Here is a 16882-nt window from a genome sequence, read left to right as displayed (position 1 = left end):
GGACCTGGGTCAAATACTTTCATTTGATTAATCTTTGGGTTTGTTCTTTTGGGACTATTCCATTGGTCCCATTGTAAACTCGATCAAGTGCATCTCAAGTATTTGACTCATATGTATGACCCAGGTCTGGTGATACTACAATGTATCTGCCACGCATTCACTCTCATGCATAAGGTAAACAGTGTTCTGAAAGATTGATTCAGTGTTAATGGCTGCTATATACCTTCTCTGAATCATTCCCTAGAACCTCCCAGCAGGAGACCAAGGGAAGACAATGTATAGGTATAGCGCGAGAGCTATAGTGACACTGGGATTAGGGGAGGGACAAAAAAGGGTCCGGAAAACACGATGTCCCTGTAGTTGCGGTTGATATCCGCCCCCCTCTTCACTTTTATACTAAGAGACTGTTGTGGATATTATTTCTGTCCATTTGTTTTGTGGTTTTGTTTTATTTCAGTGTACATGACAGCTAAATGTGGGGGGGGGGGGCTTTTGAAGAGCAACCCCAGTGGCTTAAATGACATATAGTATAAAGTAAATATGTTAATAGAATATGTTAAACGTAAATATAAATATGACTACAGACCATCTACAGTAAATTAATTGTAGGTACTTATTGCCCTTATACTGTATTACAATATAAATATATTGACATAGGGTTGTTTCAGAATAGATACAATTATAATAATTTTTTGTGAAAGAAATAAGTAAATGTATTTTGCAACATTACAAATATACAAATAGAAACAATCTTAATATACATACAATAATCATATTTTAAAAATAAACACATTATAAGAAAATACTTAAGAGGACATTTTAGATAGGGGTTGTTTCAGGAAGGGACCTAAGACACATTCAAACAGCACATATTCAACATTTCCAACTTAGTCGCAGATCTTGCTCTTCCAGACCACTAGGAAAACCAAGACGGGGATGAGACTGACTGGAATGAGGGTAAGGGTAAGCACAACACCGGAAGGGGCGTCAGGAAATAACTGCTCCTCCTCCGGACATGCCTGGAAGAAGCTGGAATGGATCTGGATGAAGAAGTCTTGCACCACTTGGTTCGGGAAGTAACATCCTAAGTAGGTGGTCCAGCTCTCGATACATTTGGTCAGCTCATTGTATGGTCTGCCGTGGAGAGATCAAGCCAGGTTTTACAGTAAATGCAAAGTAACTCTGTTAGCTAATACATTTTACAGTAATTATAGTTTGTTTTTACTCAATGAAGACTATTGGAGACTTGAGTTATTCCTAACTATTTTTAGGACAAGATTAAATTGGTTATGTATTATCAGATATTTCTACTATCATGGTAATTGTTGTAATATTTGAGAGTTGAAGAATGATAGAGTGTGCATGCACACCTGCCTGTGTGCCTGCCTGTGTGCGAGCATGTGTGTGTTGCAGAGTGTGTACAGCCTCTACACACCCTCTATCGCATGCTCTCCACTGTCAACTAATGATCACTTGCCGACAGCGTGTTACAGAATATGTTTCCTCTGCCCATGCTTTAGAGGCACTTTGCTTCAACTATTCTATTTCACGTAACTCCATGTGCTGTTACTGTTTACGTTGAAAGTGGAAGCGGTCTAACGAGAGAGGTCCAAGTATAGAGATACAACTATTTGTTCTATGAGTCCAAGTATGAAACTAATTCAGCACCAATGGAACCGAAGAGAGCGATGTAAGTAGTAAAGTCTGTGCAGGTTGTTTTAACCAGTTATAACTAATGTAAGGAGATTGAACCAATAATATAACAGTTTGATGTGACTCAACCAATAATGGTGATGTAGATTACATCTAAAACAGGAAGTCAAGCAATGAATTTGCGATGGAACTATATATGTAATGTAAAAATGAACCAGATCTGATCACATTTGGTGTTAAGATGCATTTTAGTTATTTGGTTCTGTATTCTGGATGTAGATCACATTTTAATATTAAGTGTAAATAGGGTCAAAGAGTAGTAAGCATATAATGTTTGAAAGCAACATTTAGTCAGAAAGAAACATTTAGGTATACCTGATGACTTGGTCCCATTCACACCAGAGTTCCTTGTTAATGTCGTTCATTTCAGAGTGAAACTGATTCCAGCACATGATGTAGCTGACGTGTTCTAGGAGGCTCTCATTGCAGTGGCGAAAAACATGGAAATACTCCTGATCCTGAAAACTTTCTAGGGGTAAATACAACAAGAGAGAATATATATCTTACACCATCATGACACATTTGACCCCATTTATATAATCCACCCATCCAATTTATTGCCTACGCATAGATGAAATCAGGTATCTATACAGTATTGTTGCAATGTTGGGCTGACACTATCTGGCCAAGGATAGAAGTGTGTCACATTATTGCACCTAGTACCTTGTCAAATAATCTATTTAAAAATATATATAAATATATATATATAAATATATGTGAATATATATTTGAACTGTTGATTCGGGGGAAAAAATCCAACCACAAGGTACAATATAATACAAATTGATTAGGAAGATACATCATGCATTAGAATTAGGTACTATTATTTTGCCAAAGTTAAGTAAAATGCATTAAAGATCATTTGAGCACTTACCGTTATCTTCAAATGTTACATTGGATGAGACATTGCTTTGTAATTGAATTTCACCTGGAAATTAAGAGGTGTTTAACATTATTGTGTTAAAAGAACGTGGTAGTGCATTGTCACGTGTGGTCAAATATGCCTTCAAATATGTCTTCTTACTCCCACTAACATACAGAGTTTGGCTTAGTTACACCTTTGATTACACCACCATGACAAGGCAGCTACGCAACAAGAAGAAGCAGCAACAAGGAACCACCAATACCATTGTATCAGAAGTCTTGTCTTATCACTCACACACCGCCCAGACAGCAGACACTTAATAGCAAAAGGATAAAAACATTATAATACATCAATGATGTATTGTAAGACTTGTCATAAGCATGCTTGACCCCTTTATAATGTCTTCTGATCTTCTTATAATGATTTTGACTAAATAACAGCTCCCCATGCAGTATATTAGCCAAATAGAAATACATAACACATTATAAGGTTCTTGAACATGCCTGTTAACTTTCAGTAAAGTGTTACCATAGGATACATACCTAAGACGAGGACAGGGAAAAGCAGTAGGAAGATCATGGTGGAGAGAGGACACTGGAGAGCCCCGGAGCCAAATTAAACTCAAGGACCAGTGAGTAGCAGCCAAGAGTGTCAATACGCTGTTCTCCTCCGAAGTGAACAGGAGTGGGTTAAAGAGCGAGACCTAAGCCCACCCATGTTTTTCCAGCCATTGTTCACAGAAAAGTGCTGACGAAACATCCTACTGTTCTGTTGATGTTGATTTCATGGCTCGATGGACACCGACTTTGGGGTGGCATTTCCCCTAGGTAAAGATCCATGATAAGCTTCCCCTTCCTCAATCCCAACCTTAACCATTAGCAGGGGAAATGCAAAGCTGACCCAAGACCAGCGTCTAGGGGCAACTTCAACCTACACCAAGAAGTTTGCCCAAAAAGTTTGCCCACCCCTGCTCTAAAGGCACGTAGCAATCTCTGTCTTTAACCCTTCCCACATCCACTCCCCTCTGACTCATTACTGGCAACTTCATTAAATAGTACCCTCAAAACCGCAGTCTCAACGTCAACAGTGAAGAGGCAACTCCGGGATGCTGGCCTTCTCGGAAAAATTCCTCTGTCCAGTGTCTGTGTTCTTTTGCCCATCTTAATCTTTTATTTTTATTTCCAATCTGAGATATTGCTTTTTCTTTGCAACTCTGCCTAGAAGGCCAACATCCCGGAGTCGCCTCTTCACTGTTGACGTTGAGACTGTGGTTTTGTGGGTACTATTTAATTAAACTGCAAGTTGAGGACTTGTGAGGCGTCTGTTTCTCAAACTAGACATTCTAATGTACTTGTCCTCTTTGTCAGTTGTGCACCGGGGCCTGCCACTCCTCTTTCTATTCTGGTTAGAGCCAGTTTGCGCTGTTCTGTGAAGGGAGTAGTACACAGCATTGTACGAGATCTTCTGTTTCTTGGCAATTTCGCACATGGAATAGCCTTCATTTCTCAGAACAAGAATAGACTGATGAGTTTCAGAAAAGTTATTTGTTTCTAGCCATTTTGAGCCTGTAATCGAACCCACAAATGCTGATGCTCTAGATACTCAATTAGTCTAAAGAAGGCATGTTTTATTGCTTCTTTAATCAGAACAACAGTTTCCAGCTGTGCTAACATAATTTCAAAAGGGTTTTCTCATGATCAATTAGCCTTTTAAAATTATAAACTTGGATTAGCTAACACAACGTGCCATTGGAACACAGGAGGGATGGTTGCTGATAATGGGCCTATGTAGATATTCAATAAAAGAATCTGCCGTTTCCAGCTACAATAGTCATTTACAACATTAACAATGTCACTGTATTTCTGATCAATTTGAGGTTATTTTAATGGAGAAAAATTTGCTTTTCTTTCAGAAACAAGGGCATTGCTAAGTGACTCCAAACTTTTGAATGGTAGTGTATATAATTTAATGTCTCGTGGGCCGGATTGATGGCCCGGGGGGCCGGATACTGCCCACGGCCCATACTTTGCTCCCCTTGCTTTAGAGAGACAGGCCTCTCTTGAATCAGATCATCCACAGGGAATTAACGATTTGTATACACTTGTGGGAACAAATATAGCAATTTTGCAAGCTGTTACTCTACGGTGCTCTATACTGGGTCAAAAAAAATATCGGGGTCACAGTACAAAGTAAGGAAAATAAAAAATTGCAGTTTTAGGGATATCATTTCAAAAGGCAAAAATGTGTGTGTGTCTGTGTGTGTGTGTCAGCCTTGCGAGTGCGGGGGTGAGTGTGTGTGTGTGTGTCCACATGTGCGTGTGTGGGTGTGCGTGTCTGCATTATTCTGCTAGTGCACCAGTATGTGTGTGTCCTCGTGTTCCTGTGAGTATATAAGTGAGTGTGTGTGACGAGAGTCAGGGGTCCATTTGGGCGTAGGGTCCATTTGGGCGTAGGAGCCACTCGGGCTAGTTTCCTGCCGTCTGATTGCCAGAGCTCTTGAGAGATTTCCCCTACGCTCAACGGCTCAGAAGACGACTCGCCCAATGGAAACAGGAAGTTGGATGGACATGAAAGATAGCCGTGCTTGTTAAAACAAACACAAATAAAACATACAAGAACCACACAACTGGGGCAAACATGCATGCAATGCTGGGGCGTACACTCACTCACATGCAAATAGTTGCACGTATAGTATGCTTGCACACGCACACACACACACCCACACACACAAAATCAGGAGTAAGAATTTGCTTAACAAGTCACATAATAAGTTGTATTGACTCACTCTGTGTGCAATAATAGTGTTTACATTTTTTTCAGTACTACCTCATCTTTGTACCCCACACATACAGTACAATTACCTGTAAGGTCCCCCTCAGGCAAGCTGTACATTTCAAACACAGATTTAACCACAAAGACCGGGGAGGTTTTCCAATGCCTCGCAAAGTGGGGCACCTATTGGTAGATGGGTTAAAAAAGGAGACATTGAAATATCCCTTTGATCATGATGAAGTTATTAGTTACACTTTAGATTGTGCATCAATACACCCAGTCATTACAATGATAAAGGCGTCCTTCCTAACTCAGTTGCCGGAAAAGAAAGGCGCCATTCAAGGAATTTCACAACGAGGCCAATGGACTTTAAAACAGCTAAAGAGTTTAATGGCTGTGATAGGAGATAACTGAGGATGGATCAACAACATTGTAGTTACTCCACAATACTAACCTAATTTACAGAGTGAAAAGAAGGAAGTCTGTACAGAATAAAAATATTCCAAAACATGCATTCTGTTTGCAACAAGGCACTAGAGTAATACTGCAAAAGATTTGGGCAAGCAATTTACTTTTTGTCCTCAATACAAAGTGTATGTTTGGGCCAAATCCAATCCAATACATTACTGACTATTTTCTCTATATTTTCATGCTATGGCTATACTGGTAATCATGGACAGAAACTTTGGTTTTAGAAGTGTGGGGGACATTTATATATACAGTATATATATATATATATATATTATCCAGTCAAATTAACACTCCAAACAGCCTACCCGGCCACTCGGAGGTGTCCGCATGGTCCTAAAGCACACCGCTGCCTCGTTTTGTATCACATTCCAATGATAAAACTGGGGGGAGACAAAAATGCATGTCCCCGTCCCTGTCCCCAGTGAAAGTTGCTCCCCTGCTGGTAATCGTTAAGGACTGGGGAGTTTTTCAGGATAAACAATTAAAGGAATGGAGCTAAGCACAGGCAAAATCCTAGAAGAAAACCTGGTCAGTCTGCTTTCCACCAGACACTGGGAGATTAATTCACCTTTCAGCAGGACAATAACATAAAACATAAGGGAAAATCTACACTGGAGTTGCTTAGCAAGACAGTGAATGTTCCTGAGTGGCCGAGTTACAGTTTTGACTACAATCTATGGCAAGCCTTGAAAATGATTGTCTAATAATGATTAGCAACCAATTCGACAGAGGTTGAAGAATTTTGAAATGAATATGGACAAATATTGTACAATCCAGGTGTGAAAAACTCTTAGAGACGTACCCAGAAAGACTCAGGGCTGTAATCACTGCCAAAGATGATTCTACCATGTATTTACTCAGTGGTGTGAATAGTTATGTAAATTAGATATTTTTGTATTTCATTTTCAATAAATTTGTAAACATTAAAAAAAACATGTTTTCACTTTGTCATTATGGGGTACTGTGTGTAGAATAAGTCAAGGGGTTTGAATACTTTCTGAAGGCATAATAATTCACAGTAACTTACTTTCCACACTATAACAAGTAACTGCCTAAGGCAGTAAAGAAATTGAGTAGTGGCTACTCAGACATCTCCAATGGGCAGTTGAACTCAAATCATAAAAGTGGTACTAACTAATATCAATAAGATTTCTTATCACTTAATATTTTTGAGTACTGTTAACAAATATTAAGTTATTTGTTATTTACTTATTATATTAAGTAAATATAACTTTGTGGTGTGCTAAAAGGGATTGAGTTTTTACAGTTTATGATAATTATATATTTTAAAGTAAATATAACTATTATTAAATAAGTTGTTCTTTCTTACTTCCTACTTAAAGTAGTAGTCAGACACATTGATATTTGAGTAAAAAACACTGTTACGGTTTTCTTCCGTCGAAGGAGAGTCGGACCAAAATGCAGTGTGGTATCTTTGATACATGTTTAAATGACGAAGAAAAAACTAACAATACAAAAACAACAAACGGAACGTGAAAACCTATACAGCCTCTCTGGTGACAACAAACACAGAGACAGGAACAATCACCCACGAAACACTCAAAGAATATGGCTGCCTAAATATGGTTCCCAATCAGAGACAACGATATTCACCTGCCTCTGATAGACTTTTCTAGACAACCCTACTAAGCCACAATCCCAATACTTACTAAAACCCCAAGACAAAACACACCACAAAAATAAACCCATGTCACACCCTGGCCTAACCAAAATAATAAAGAAAACACAGAATACTAAGACCAGGGCGTGACAAACACTTTATTTATATGTATTGTGCTGATAATTATTACATTTGTGCATGTTATAAATTACTAATAGTGCCACCTGGCTCTGTTTTTAGAGGATTGTGTGTAATTCAACATTTTCAGATTTGTATTTTACTTTTTTCACAATGTTGTATGCTAGTTTGAAGAGAGAAAAGTATGTTTATAAAATAGTACTAAGCAGTTTGATGTGCTATGAGGTGCAATTAATCATGATGAACAGATGTATTGATGTATTGGATGAAACATGGAATTTGCCATTACTGCTATTAGCCAATAGAAACACAATAAATAACAGATTCACTACATGGACAACAGATAGACCCACAAAGAATCTAAAGGAAGTTTGTTCTGAAGTGTCTGTCCTATAGCTGAGCGATATTAGACATGAAACTTTTTTTAATTTTTTATTCTAACTGTATTTATTCCCTTATTTTAGGCACTAAACTATCTCCATATATACATCCATTAAATGTTTAACTGGTACCGGGGACATAAGACGAGTCTTGTGAGGCTTGTTGGCATCCTAGAGCAAAACAGAGAACTGTCACGACTTCCGCCGAAGTTGGCTCTCCTGCCCATTCGGGTGGCGCTTGGCGGTCGTCGTCACCGTCCTATTAGCCACTACTGATCCCTTTTTCGTATATCTGTTGGTTTTGTCTAATTGGTTTCACCTGTGTGTTGTTTAGTTAATTAGTATCTGTATTTATGTAGGTTGTCCCGCCCTTGTGTTTTGTGCGGGATTGTTATTTTTGTCATTTCGTTTTGTCTGTCGGTGTTTGCTGTTTGTTTTTCTCCCGGTTATTCTTTTCCCTGTTTTGGAGTTTTTCACCCTGTCTTGTTTTGGGGTTGCCTGTTGTTTGTACACCGGAGAATAAACTTTATTATTCGCATTTCTGCTCTCTGCGCCTGATTCCACCCACCTTGACCAGACGTGACAAGAACATTGTGTTCGTGAGTCTCATCTTTTAGTAGGGTGGTCATGATAGTTTGTAGGCCAAACCGTTCGGACACATACGTTTATGTGAGAAGATGTCTCATGGTCTGACAAACACTACTCTATCTCTGCCACCTTTCACCGCAGATGAGGAAGGGCGAATGTTGGCGCATGAGGTGGATTGAGACGCAGCCCTTGCAAAAAAACAGATATCTCTAGCTTAAACAGACCAATTATTATGTTAACTAGATTTCTGCGAGGCGCAGAAATTGTAGGCCAAGGGACCTTAACTTGCAGGATGTCAGGAGAGTTCAGTGTGGGCACAGTCTACACCTTTGTCTGCATTCGCAGGAAACACAACAGCACTCTGGCACTCAGGAGCAGGTTGTGGCAGTCAACGTTGAAAGACATTGTTTAGGAACCCCTCTCGAAAAGGAGGGCCTGGAATGTTAAGGGTGCATAGCAAGTGGCGTCATTGTGTCTACTTCCTGCATAGGAGAACTCATAAGGGTGTGACGACTGATGTGGTATGTTGCTGTACATTGAGGTAGTTAACGTCGAACATAGTGTATTGCAGTGGAATAAATTCTAGGTTTGAGTGCGACCAATGGGTAAGTTTGACCATCTCCCCATCAAGAGTTTAAGAATGCAGGTACAATACTCCTGAGACCCTAAATAAATAGTAAATACATAGCAGTAAATTTTCCAAAACAGAGCACTTTCAGTACAAACCAAAAAGTGTGATGATGATGCAAAACGCATCAAAAATTTGGATTTTGAATGAAAGTGCTCTATCTTGAAACCTTACTGCTGACATGCACCATGCACCATGTTTTGGGACTATAACAACATTGCACTGATTAACGAAATACTCAACAATGTTTTTGAAAAAAATATCCCTTTATGTCATTCAGAGACATTGACATTTGGAGTAAACAATACATGTAGGTAAGATTGGCATCCAAAACAGCTTGTAGACCAAATGAAGGTCGTTCGTTGGTTCCCATCAACTAGACAACCACAGAGTACAGAAAAAAACAAGGGAGGTAGAGAAAACAAATCAGTGGGGCCAGAGCCTAACGAGAAACCACATCTCACACCTCGGTGAACTTGAAAAACATTTCCCATTTGCAAAAAAAAAAAAAAAAAAAGAGACAGAAACACAACACTTTGGTGTCTAACCCTATCAGCAAATGGCAAGCTGCAGTAGTGAAACATTAGCTTGCTGTTCTATGCCTCCGCAGTAAAGTAGCGGGCATGGTAATTATGTATTTCAGTGCAGTGGTGAATATTATGCGCAGCTCCCGTGGGAAATTTGGAGGTACACAAATCATCTTCTATCCATTTTATAGGGCAAAAACATCAGATAACATTTTCTGCTGTTGACATTTGAATAAGCTGTCAAAAGAAACTTTAATTCATCTTGAAACAAAACAAGCTTTGAAACCCTGTTGTTGATTTGTGGTTAAAACAGGGTTAAAATGTGACAAAAACAGTACAAACTGATTAACTAAGTGCTGCATGTTTTTTTCAACAGGGAATTGACCATTGGGGACAGATCAAAGTTATAAAATGAAAGTTCGGATAAAGGTAATTAAGGTAAAGCGTAAATCAGGACAGTTTATTTGTGGGTTTAATACCTTACTAAAAAAATGGCTGCAAACCAGGGAAATATTTAGTCAATCTGGCCCGATGTTGACTCAACCAATTTCTGCCCATAGAGTTGCTTACTGTATATTCTATCACTTGCATAGTTCAGTGCAAGATTTGCCCTTAGGGTGCTCCCTTAGGGGAACACTGTTCATAGGGGTCAGGCAGATTAATGAAAGTTTGTGAACTGTCATGATCCCAACTACCAGGTAACACCCATGCCCTAAACCTCCCATGCACTTTAAACCCTCAGCCACAGTGCACCAAGTTAAACCAGTATGACCTAAACATGACCTTGAACACCATACAACAAACAATACAAACATATGTTGTTGTGAGCCACTTACTTATACATGCATTATAACACATATTTCTGTAGGCACTTATAAGGAACCATTAGCTTTAATGAATGTTTACAGAATTTTTCATCATGCTTATCTTTGACATTTCTGCTGGATTTAAAAATGATAAACATGATAGAGTTTCTGAATTGAGTTCACAATAGTACTATTTTGTGAAATTATGTCTAAAATAGATAGTAAAATCATAAAGATTAATCTCCGTATTACATTATGTGACTATATGAAACGTTTACATAGGTTGCTACTGTAGGAAATAACCTTTGCCAAGCAACGTTTGACCCCCCCAAAAACAAATTTGAACGACAAACATCCTTTCTGTTGACACTGTGGTGCATGTCTTCAGTGTCATGAAAAGTTTGAGGGGCATAGGGTCAACAACATCTTCTTTGATAGGCTACAGACAAGCATATGGTAAAGGTGTGTGTCCTAGAGATTGACATCTCCCAAACAAGTCACTGCTACAGAGGAGAGCTTCAGGACATGTCTGTCACTGTTGACAGCAGAAGTAAGTTTTGAAATTAATGGAAACTAAGAAATGGGTATTACATTGTTCAAATATAGTTGATTATCTTTATGGGTAATGAAATCTTTAAATACATGTATCGTTCTGCAGAAATTAGTAAGTATATTAGGAAAAAGTTACGTGATGTAATAAGATAAATGTGCCAAGTGTTCCGTGGGATATTTGTGTGACAAAATAATATCACATTACTCTTACTTTGAAAAGCACTTATTATTAGTATTATCATTAATATCGTAAATATATTTGTTGATGATCCTTGCTGCTATTCGAGTGCATGCAAAAGTAGTGATGATTATGGTCACACCTTCACAACTATGAAAGAAGGTAGTGTGGTTGATTCTCCAGTGCGCTTCATGGTCTGACTAACCCATAGGCTTTTTGGAGGGTTATTGTTTTAGTACCAAATTCACTCAGCTGCCAACGTAATAGCTATGAATTGTTAAAGTTAGAATGAATTTGATTTGATTTGATAATTGAATTAGTTAAATAAATTCTTCTTTTTAAGTCTGACTTTTCACAACAATTTTAAACTGTACTATCTAAATTGATATTATAACAGTTAGTAGATTAGTATAACGTTGCATCTGTTGCAAAATAGGTGGACATAACATCGACACATTGCGTAATACATAGGCTAAATTGAAGTAGGCTATTTCTTAATTGAAGTCCAGTCATGCACACTTGGGGGAGATTCTGATTTTTTTTTCCCTTAACCATGCATTGATGTGAATGTGGGACTCCCGTACATGAGAGTTTCACAAAAGAGGAAGTTAGGATTCGCCCCTTAGGCCCTTGACTCAGAGTTTATTTGACAGCAGTGAACATCTAGCATAATGTTTAAGGGTGTAATAATAATTCTTCTTCATCTGTTTAATAACACACTTTGTAAGCATCCTAATTGCACGTTTAAAAAAGTAAAGTATCTATCAGGTGGAGCAAATGCATGCTTATTGATTTAATGTTAGGATATAGATAATCTTATCCTCTTGATTCCATCTCAATGTCTCATAAAATAATTCACAAACAAAACAATTCTACAACAACAAACCAGCCCTTAGTTTTTCAACAAAAAAGTTGATTATTCTTAATTCATAATTTGCTCTCTCAGTGTCCTCTTACCTTTCCTTGAAGTCGACTATACCTGTTTCCAACTGAAGCTAAAGTCATGAATGCAATGAATAAGAAATATTATCTACAACTAAAACACAGCTAATTATCAGTTATCAGGTATATGTGGCAGAGGTGTCATGGAACATGGTGGTGGCAGAAAGCAAATTTGAAGGCTTGTATCACGCGACAGTGACTGATTTCTATATATTTAGTCAACCCACGGTTTCCCTTTCACCAACGAACTGCAGCTGGTGGCACGCAACCTATTCTCTTATGACTGAAATATAAGTCTGCTTACTCAAACCACACAAAATGATCAGGGTGTTCGTGACAATGTTTCAGCTCTAGGTTATTGAAATAGGAATATTTACACTATATTTGTGGGGCTGTGTACACAATACGGTGTCCATATGGCGTTGTGTCGCTGCGGCCTATGGACAAGTGTGTGAGAATGGTAACTTACCTAAGTTGTCAACGGTATGGATAGAAAACAGCACTCAACCCTTTGGGACAAATTTGTATTGGTATATGTGCATAATGACTCATTTGTTTATTTGCTTCATTTGATTATGCAAACACACATTTGTAAGATGTAGAATAAATATGTACTCGAAAGGACTTGTAGGTGGAATAAGTTGTCACATCTTTAAATGGGTTACACAGCATAACCCATTTGAAGATTAATCCTAACTTGTTTTTTTTGAATGTGTAGAAGTTAGACCTGAATACCAAGGTGTAAATATTATCTCTCACAAGCCTCAATTTGACATTATCTTACAAATATCAATAGCCTACGAAGCTTGTGGATAGGCTAGCTCTCTGTGCTGCTGTGACTGATTTGTCATTATGTTACCCAGATATGGATCTCACAAGCTTTTTTGGCATGGATTACGATCACAGCCTGGTGACAGGGGACTACTTTGACTACAACGACACTTCCACCAGAGGCTACGAGCTCATTGAGCGTTGCGAAGCCAGCGAGCAACAGCTGACCATCAAGGTCTTCCAGACCTGTGTCTTCCTCCTGGTTTTTCTCCTGGGCCTGCTCGGCAACTCCCTGGTCATCGCCACCTTTGTTCTCTACCGCCGCCTGCGTCTCCGCTCCATGACTGACATCTTCCTCTTCCAGCTGGCCCTAGCCGACCTCCTCCTACTCCTTACCCTGCCCATCCAGGCTGGGGACACCCTCCTGGGCCACTGGGCCTTTGGCAATGCCCTGTGCAAGGCAACACATGCTAGCTACGCTGTCAACACCTACAGCGGGCTGCTGCTGTTGGCCTGCATTAGCGTAGACCGCTACATGGTGGTGGCTCGGACCCAGGAGGTGCTGAGGCTACGTAGTCGCATGCTGACGGTTGGCAAGCTGGCCTCTCTGGGCGTGTGGCTAACCGCCCTGCTCCTTAGCCTGCCCGAGATCCTCTTCTCTGGGGTAGAAAGAGAACAGGAGGGGGAGGCGCACTGCGGCATGAACGTGTGGGTGGAGGAGAGCTGGCGGGTCAAGACGGCCACCCGCTGCGCCCAGATTGCCGGCTTCTGCCTGCCCTTCCTTGTCATGGTAGCCTGCTACTCGCTGATTGGCCGAGTGCTGTGTGAGGGGCGGGGGCGGGGGGGCTGGCGGCGCCAGCGGACCCTGAGGCTGATGGTGGTGCTGGTGGCCGTCTTCCTGCTCTTCCAGCTGCCCTACACCGTGGTGCTCTCCCTCAAGGTGGCAGGGCCAGGGGCTGCCAAGCAGACTTGCGATCAGTGGGCTGCCACACTGCTGAGGGAGTATGTGACTTGCACCCTGGCATATATCCGCTGCTGTCTCAACCCCCTCCTCTATGCCCTGGTGGGTGTCCGCTTCAGGGGCGACGTTCTGAAGCTGCTCCACGGCGTTGGCTGCCTGTACTGGGCCGTGTCTGGGCCTCACCTGGAGAGCTGTACCTCGGGGTCACCCTCCTCCCTGGCCTTAACCACGCTCTCCCCCCTGCCGCCCACCTCACCTCTGCTCCTACCCCCCGACACCCTGGCACACAGCGTCAAATATCAGCCTCCAACAGCAAGCCACCCCTCTGGCCCGACCAAGGTGTTTCTCTTCCCTAGTAGGCCTACCCTGCCCTCAGATGGCCTGCTTCAGTCCACTGTCTCCAAAACCAAACCGGTCTAAACCAATCTTTGTATAGCTTGTGCGATCCTTATCAGGACTCACTTTTATAATTCATGTTAAGATTTGCATTAATCGATAATTGATTCTATTCAATTGTATTTCACTATAGTGTCCACTTTTATAATATATCTTATGTGCATTAATTGTGTATTACTGTAATCAAGCAGTGCTTGTGGGACTGTGACTGTATGTTTCCACTTGTGACAGCTCTACCTGAAATTATGCTATAAATTTTTTAAATATGAATATGCTTCATGTCATATTTTGGCCCGAATTTCTATTTAATGTTAATATATTAAATAGAAATATATAAATATGATATTTGCCTCACTTATCTTTGTAACAGAAACATATCTTTTTTAAATCTTACATACACTAATACTAAAAATACTAAATATAGTATGCATGTATGTACTACAATTTTACAACATAAGGTTGTAAATTATTATTATTAATGCCAATTTAATATTCAATGGTTGATGGAACATGTCTGAAATAAGTACTATGTGAAGATATGTTCAAACAAGTGCAATATAGACAGATATGTAATGTATCTGTACGTCTGTCCTCATATATTATAGAATCATGTAGTTATGGTGTCTTTAAGGCCATCTGTTTAAACAAAATGTGTAGCATGGCATTGTTAAATACTGGTTTCTGATTGGCTTCAAGGGCATTCTATTTCGCTATAACACAGCACGGTAGAATTCAATGGCTATAGTTGATTCTTCTTTTGAAAGCTGCTTTTGAAAGCAAAATTAGAGTTCAAAACATTATTGGCATTTTTAAATTAAATTTTCATAACAGCAATCTCGGACTGATTGGTTTTGTTTGATGAACCAGCAAGTCTGTTTGTTTAGTTACCAAGGCAACTACTGTAAACGTGCTAGCTGCTTCATTATGGAACACCGTTTAGGTCTTTGCGTGTCCAAAAATATACACGTCAAATAACATTATTTGACCCGTAAAATAACACTATTTGACACTTTAAATACGTTTTTAATTTTACATGTCAAATAACACAGTTTAATTGTAGAATGTTGTGATGGACCGCAACTTCTGAGGTAGCTAGCTAGCACCAATATAACCTGCCTGTCATCATCTAAAATAACCCTAATTTATAAAACAGTTCTTATTTGATTAATGTTCGGACCCATCGATGTGAAGATAGCCACAATAAGGATTAGCCACAATAGTGGACTTTGCCTTCAAAATAAAAGTATGTAATTGACAGCGATGCAAATGAATACAAATAGTAGAATTATGCCATAATTGAATAGATCATGCTAAACGAGGATGGAATGTTATATAAAATCAACAAAAGACAATAATTTGTTAATTCAACAAAAAATCTGTTGAAATCACACTGTATGTATTAGACTTTAGAATTGCATTGGAGGCCTGCTGCGCTCTATCTGCCAGGTCGCAGTTGCAAATGAGCTAGCCTACCTGGTTAAATAAAGGTGAAATAAAAAATCAAATAAATAAATGCTTATTTCACTGTACAGCCTTACCTATGGATTGTGGATCAATGACATGGGTTATTAGACTACTCAGTGACACCCAGAGAACATTAGCGTCATAACTCTTATTGTGGGACTCTGAAACAACTGTGAATTGAGCCAAATGTATTGTCAACGTATGTGTATTGAACACTATTCCAGAGGAAAAACAATACAACCTGGATGTTTTGGAGTCTGATACTCCATGTCATTGAGCCCGAATCCTTAGGTAAAGCATGTACAGTGCAATATGAATGTCAATGCACACAATAGGCTGACTGGGAAGGTGATTTCACACAGTCACTGTCCGGCGATGAGCTACAACGCTAATGTTTGCGTAAACTCTTCACAGTTGTGTTTTGTGGGTTTCACCTAGTAGACTGATACCCCATTTCATTGCTTCACATTATCTAGTCAAAATATGGCATGATTCAACCTTCTGCATTACTTTCAAAGAGGTGCTTTTATTTGGAAGGCAAACTGCAAATTCCAAAAAACATTGTGCCTAATCCTTATTGTGGCTAGCTTCACAACACATAAGCTTTGTCCGGTCTAGCCTCATGAAGGTAGCTGACTGCTTATAACGTTAGCTTTGGGTAACACGGTTTAGTAGCTGGCTAGCTATTTATTTTCATGAACTGAAGTTCAGTTTCAATAGGTGAACAACAAGTGGCTACCTAGCTAATACTTACTGACAAGGATTCCTAAAACACTGCTAAGATTTATGAACATGACTGCAGCTTCTACAGGTCATTGTTTTCAGGCTGGTTGTATTGGTGCTGGCTAGCTACCCCAGATGTTTCGGTCCAACACAACATTCTACAATTAAACTGTTATTTGACATGTCAAATTAAAAGCTTATTTGACAAAGTATTAGTATGGAAGTCCAAGAGTTTCAAATAATTTTACCCGGAACAAGTCTTAACACTTGCAATTATTTTTCACTTGCTTGTTTCAAGTGTCACTTGATTTTGTACACGTGATTTATTAACCTGTCCAGTGTGTGTTGACAGGTGATTTGTTATGGGCATTTTTACACGCGTTCAT

The 16882-nt window shown here is 39.5% G+C and overlaps 2 protein-coding genes across 2 annotated transcripts; one reads left to right on the top strand and one right to left on the bottom strand.

The window, feature by feature from the left end:
- Positions 1-752: 752 nt before the first annotated feature.
- On the bottom strand, positions 753-3502 carry LOC135504808 (receptor activity-modifying protein 1-like). Its single transcript, XM_064923680.1, has 4 exons — positions 3121-3502; positions 2588-2641; positions 2029-2182; positions 753-1134 (listed from the first exon to the last, which is right to left on the bottom strand). The coding sequence occupies exons 1-4, from the start codon at positions 3155-3157 to the stop codon at positions 888-890; spliced, it is 492 nt and encodes a 163-aa protein (XP_064779752.1). The 5' UTR covers positions 3158-3502; the 3' UTR covers positions 753-887.
- Positions 3503-10925: 7423 nt separating this feature from the next.
- Positions 10926-14541, top strand: ccr10 (chemokine (C-C motif) receptor 10). The gene is made up of 2 exons (XM_064921867.1): positions 10926-11059; positions 13045-14541. Exons 1-2 carry the CDS (start codon positions 10963-10965, stop codon positions 14331-14333), a joined length of 1386 nt encoding a protein of 461 aa, XP_064777939.1. The 5' UTR covers positions 10926-10962; the 3' UTR covers positions 14334-14541.
- The last annotated feature ends 2341 nt before the right edge of the window (positions 14542-16882 follow it).

Source organism: Oncorhynchus masou, chromosome 18, assembly GCF_036934945.1.
Source record: "Oncorhynchus masou masou isolate Uvic2021 chromosome 18, UVic_Omas_1.1, whole genome shotgun sequence".
Classification (NCBI taxonomy): Eukaryota; Metazoa; Chordata; class Actinopteri; order Salmoniformes; family Salmonidae; genus Oncorhynchus; species Oncorhynchus masou.
This window is presented reverse-complemented; position numbering and strand designations above follow the sequence as displayed.

Coding starts and splice junctions, on each gene's coding strand:
- LOC135504808 (XM_064923680.1), bottom strand. CDS start 3,157: ATGATCTTCCTACTGCTTTTCCCTGTCCTCGTCTTAG. Junction 2,642..3,120: donor TTTCCCTGTCCTCGTCTTAG/GTATGTATCCTA, acceptor CTTAATTTCCAG/GTGAAATTCAATTACAAAGC. Junction 1,135..2,028: donor GAATGGGACCAAGTCATCAG/GTATACCTAAAT, acceptor TCTCCACGGCAG/ACCATACAATGAGCTGACCA.
- ccr10 (XM_064921867.1), top strand. CDS start 10,963: ATGGTAAAGGTGTGTGTCCTAGAGATTGACATCTCCCAAACAAGTCAC. Junction 11,060..13,044: donor TGTCACTGTTGACAGCAGAA/GTAAGTTTTGAA, acceptor TATGTTACCCAG/ATATGGATCTCACAAGCTTT.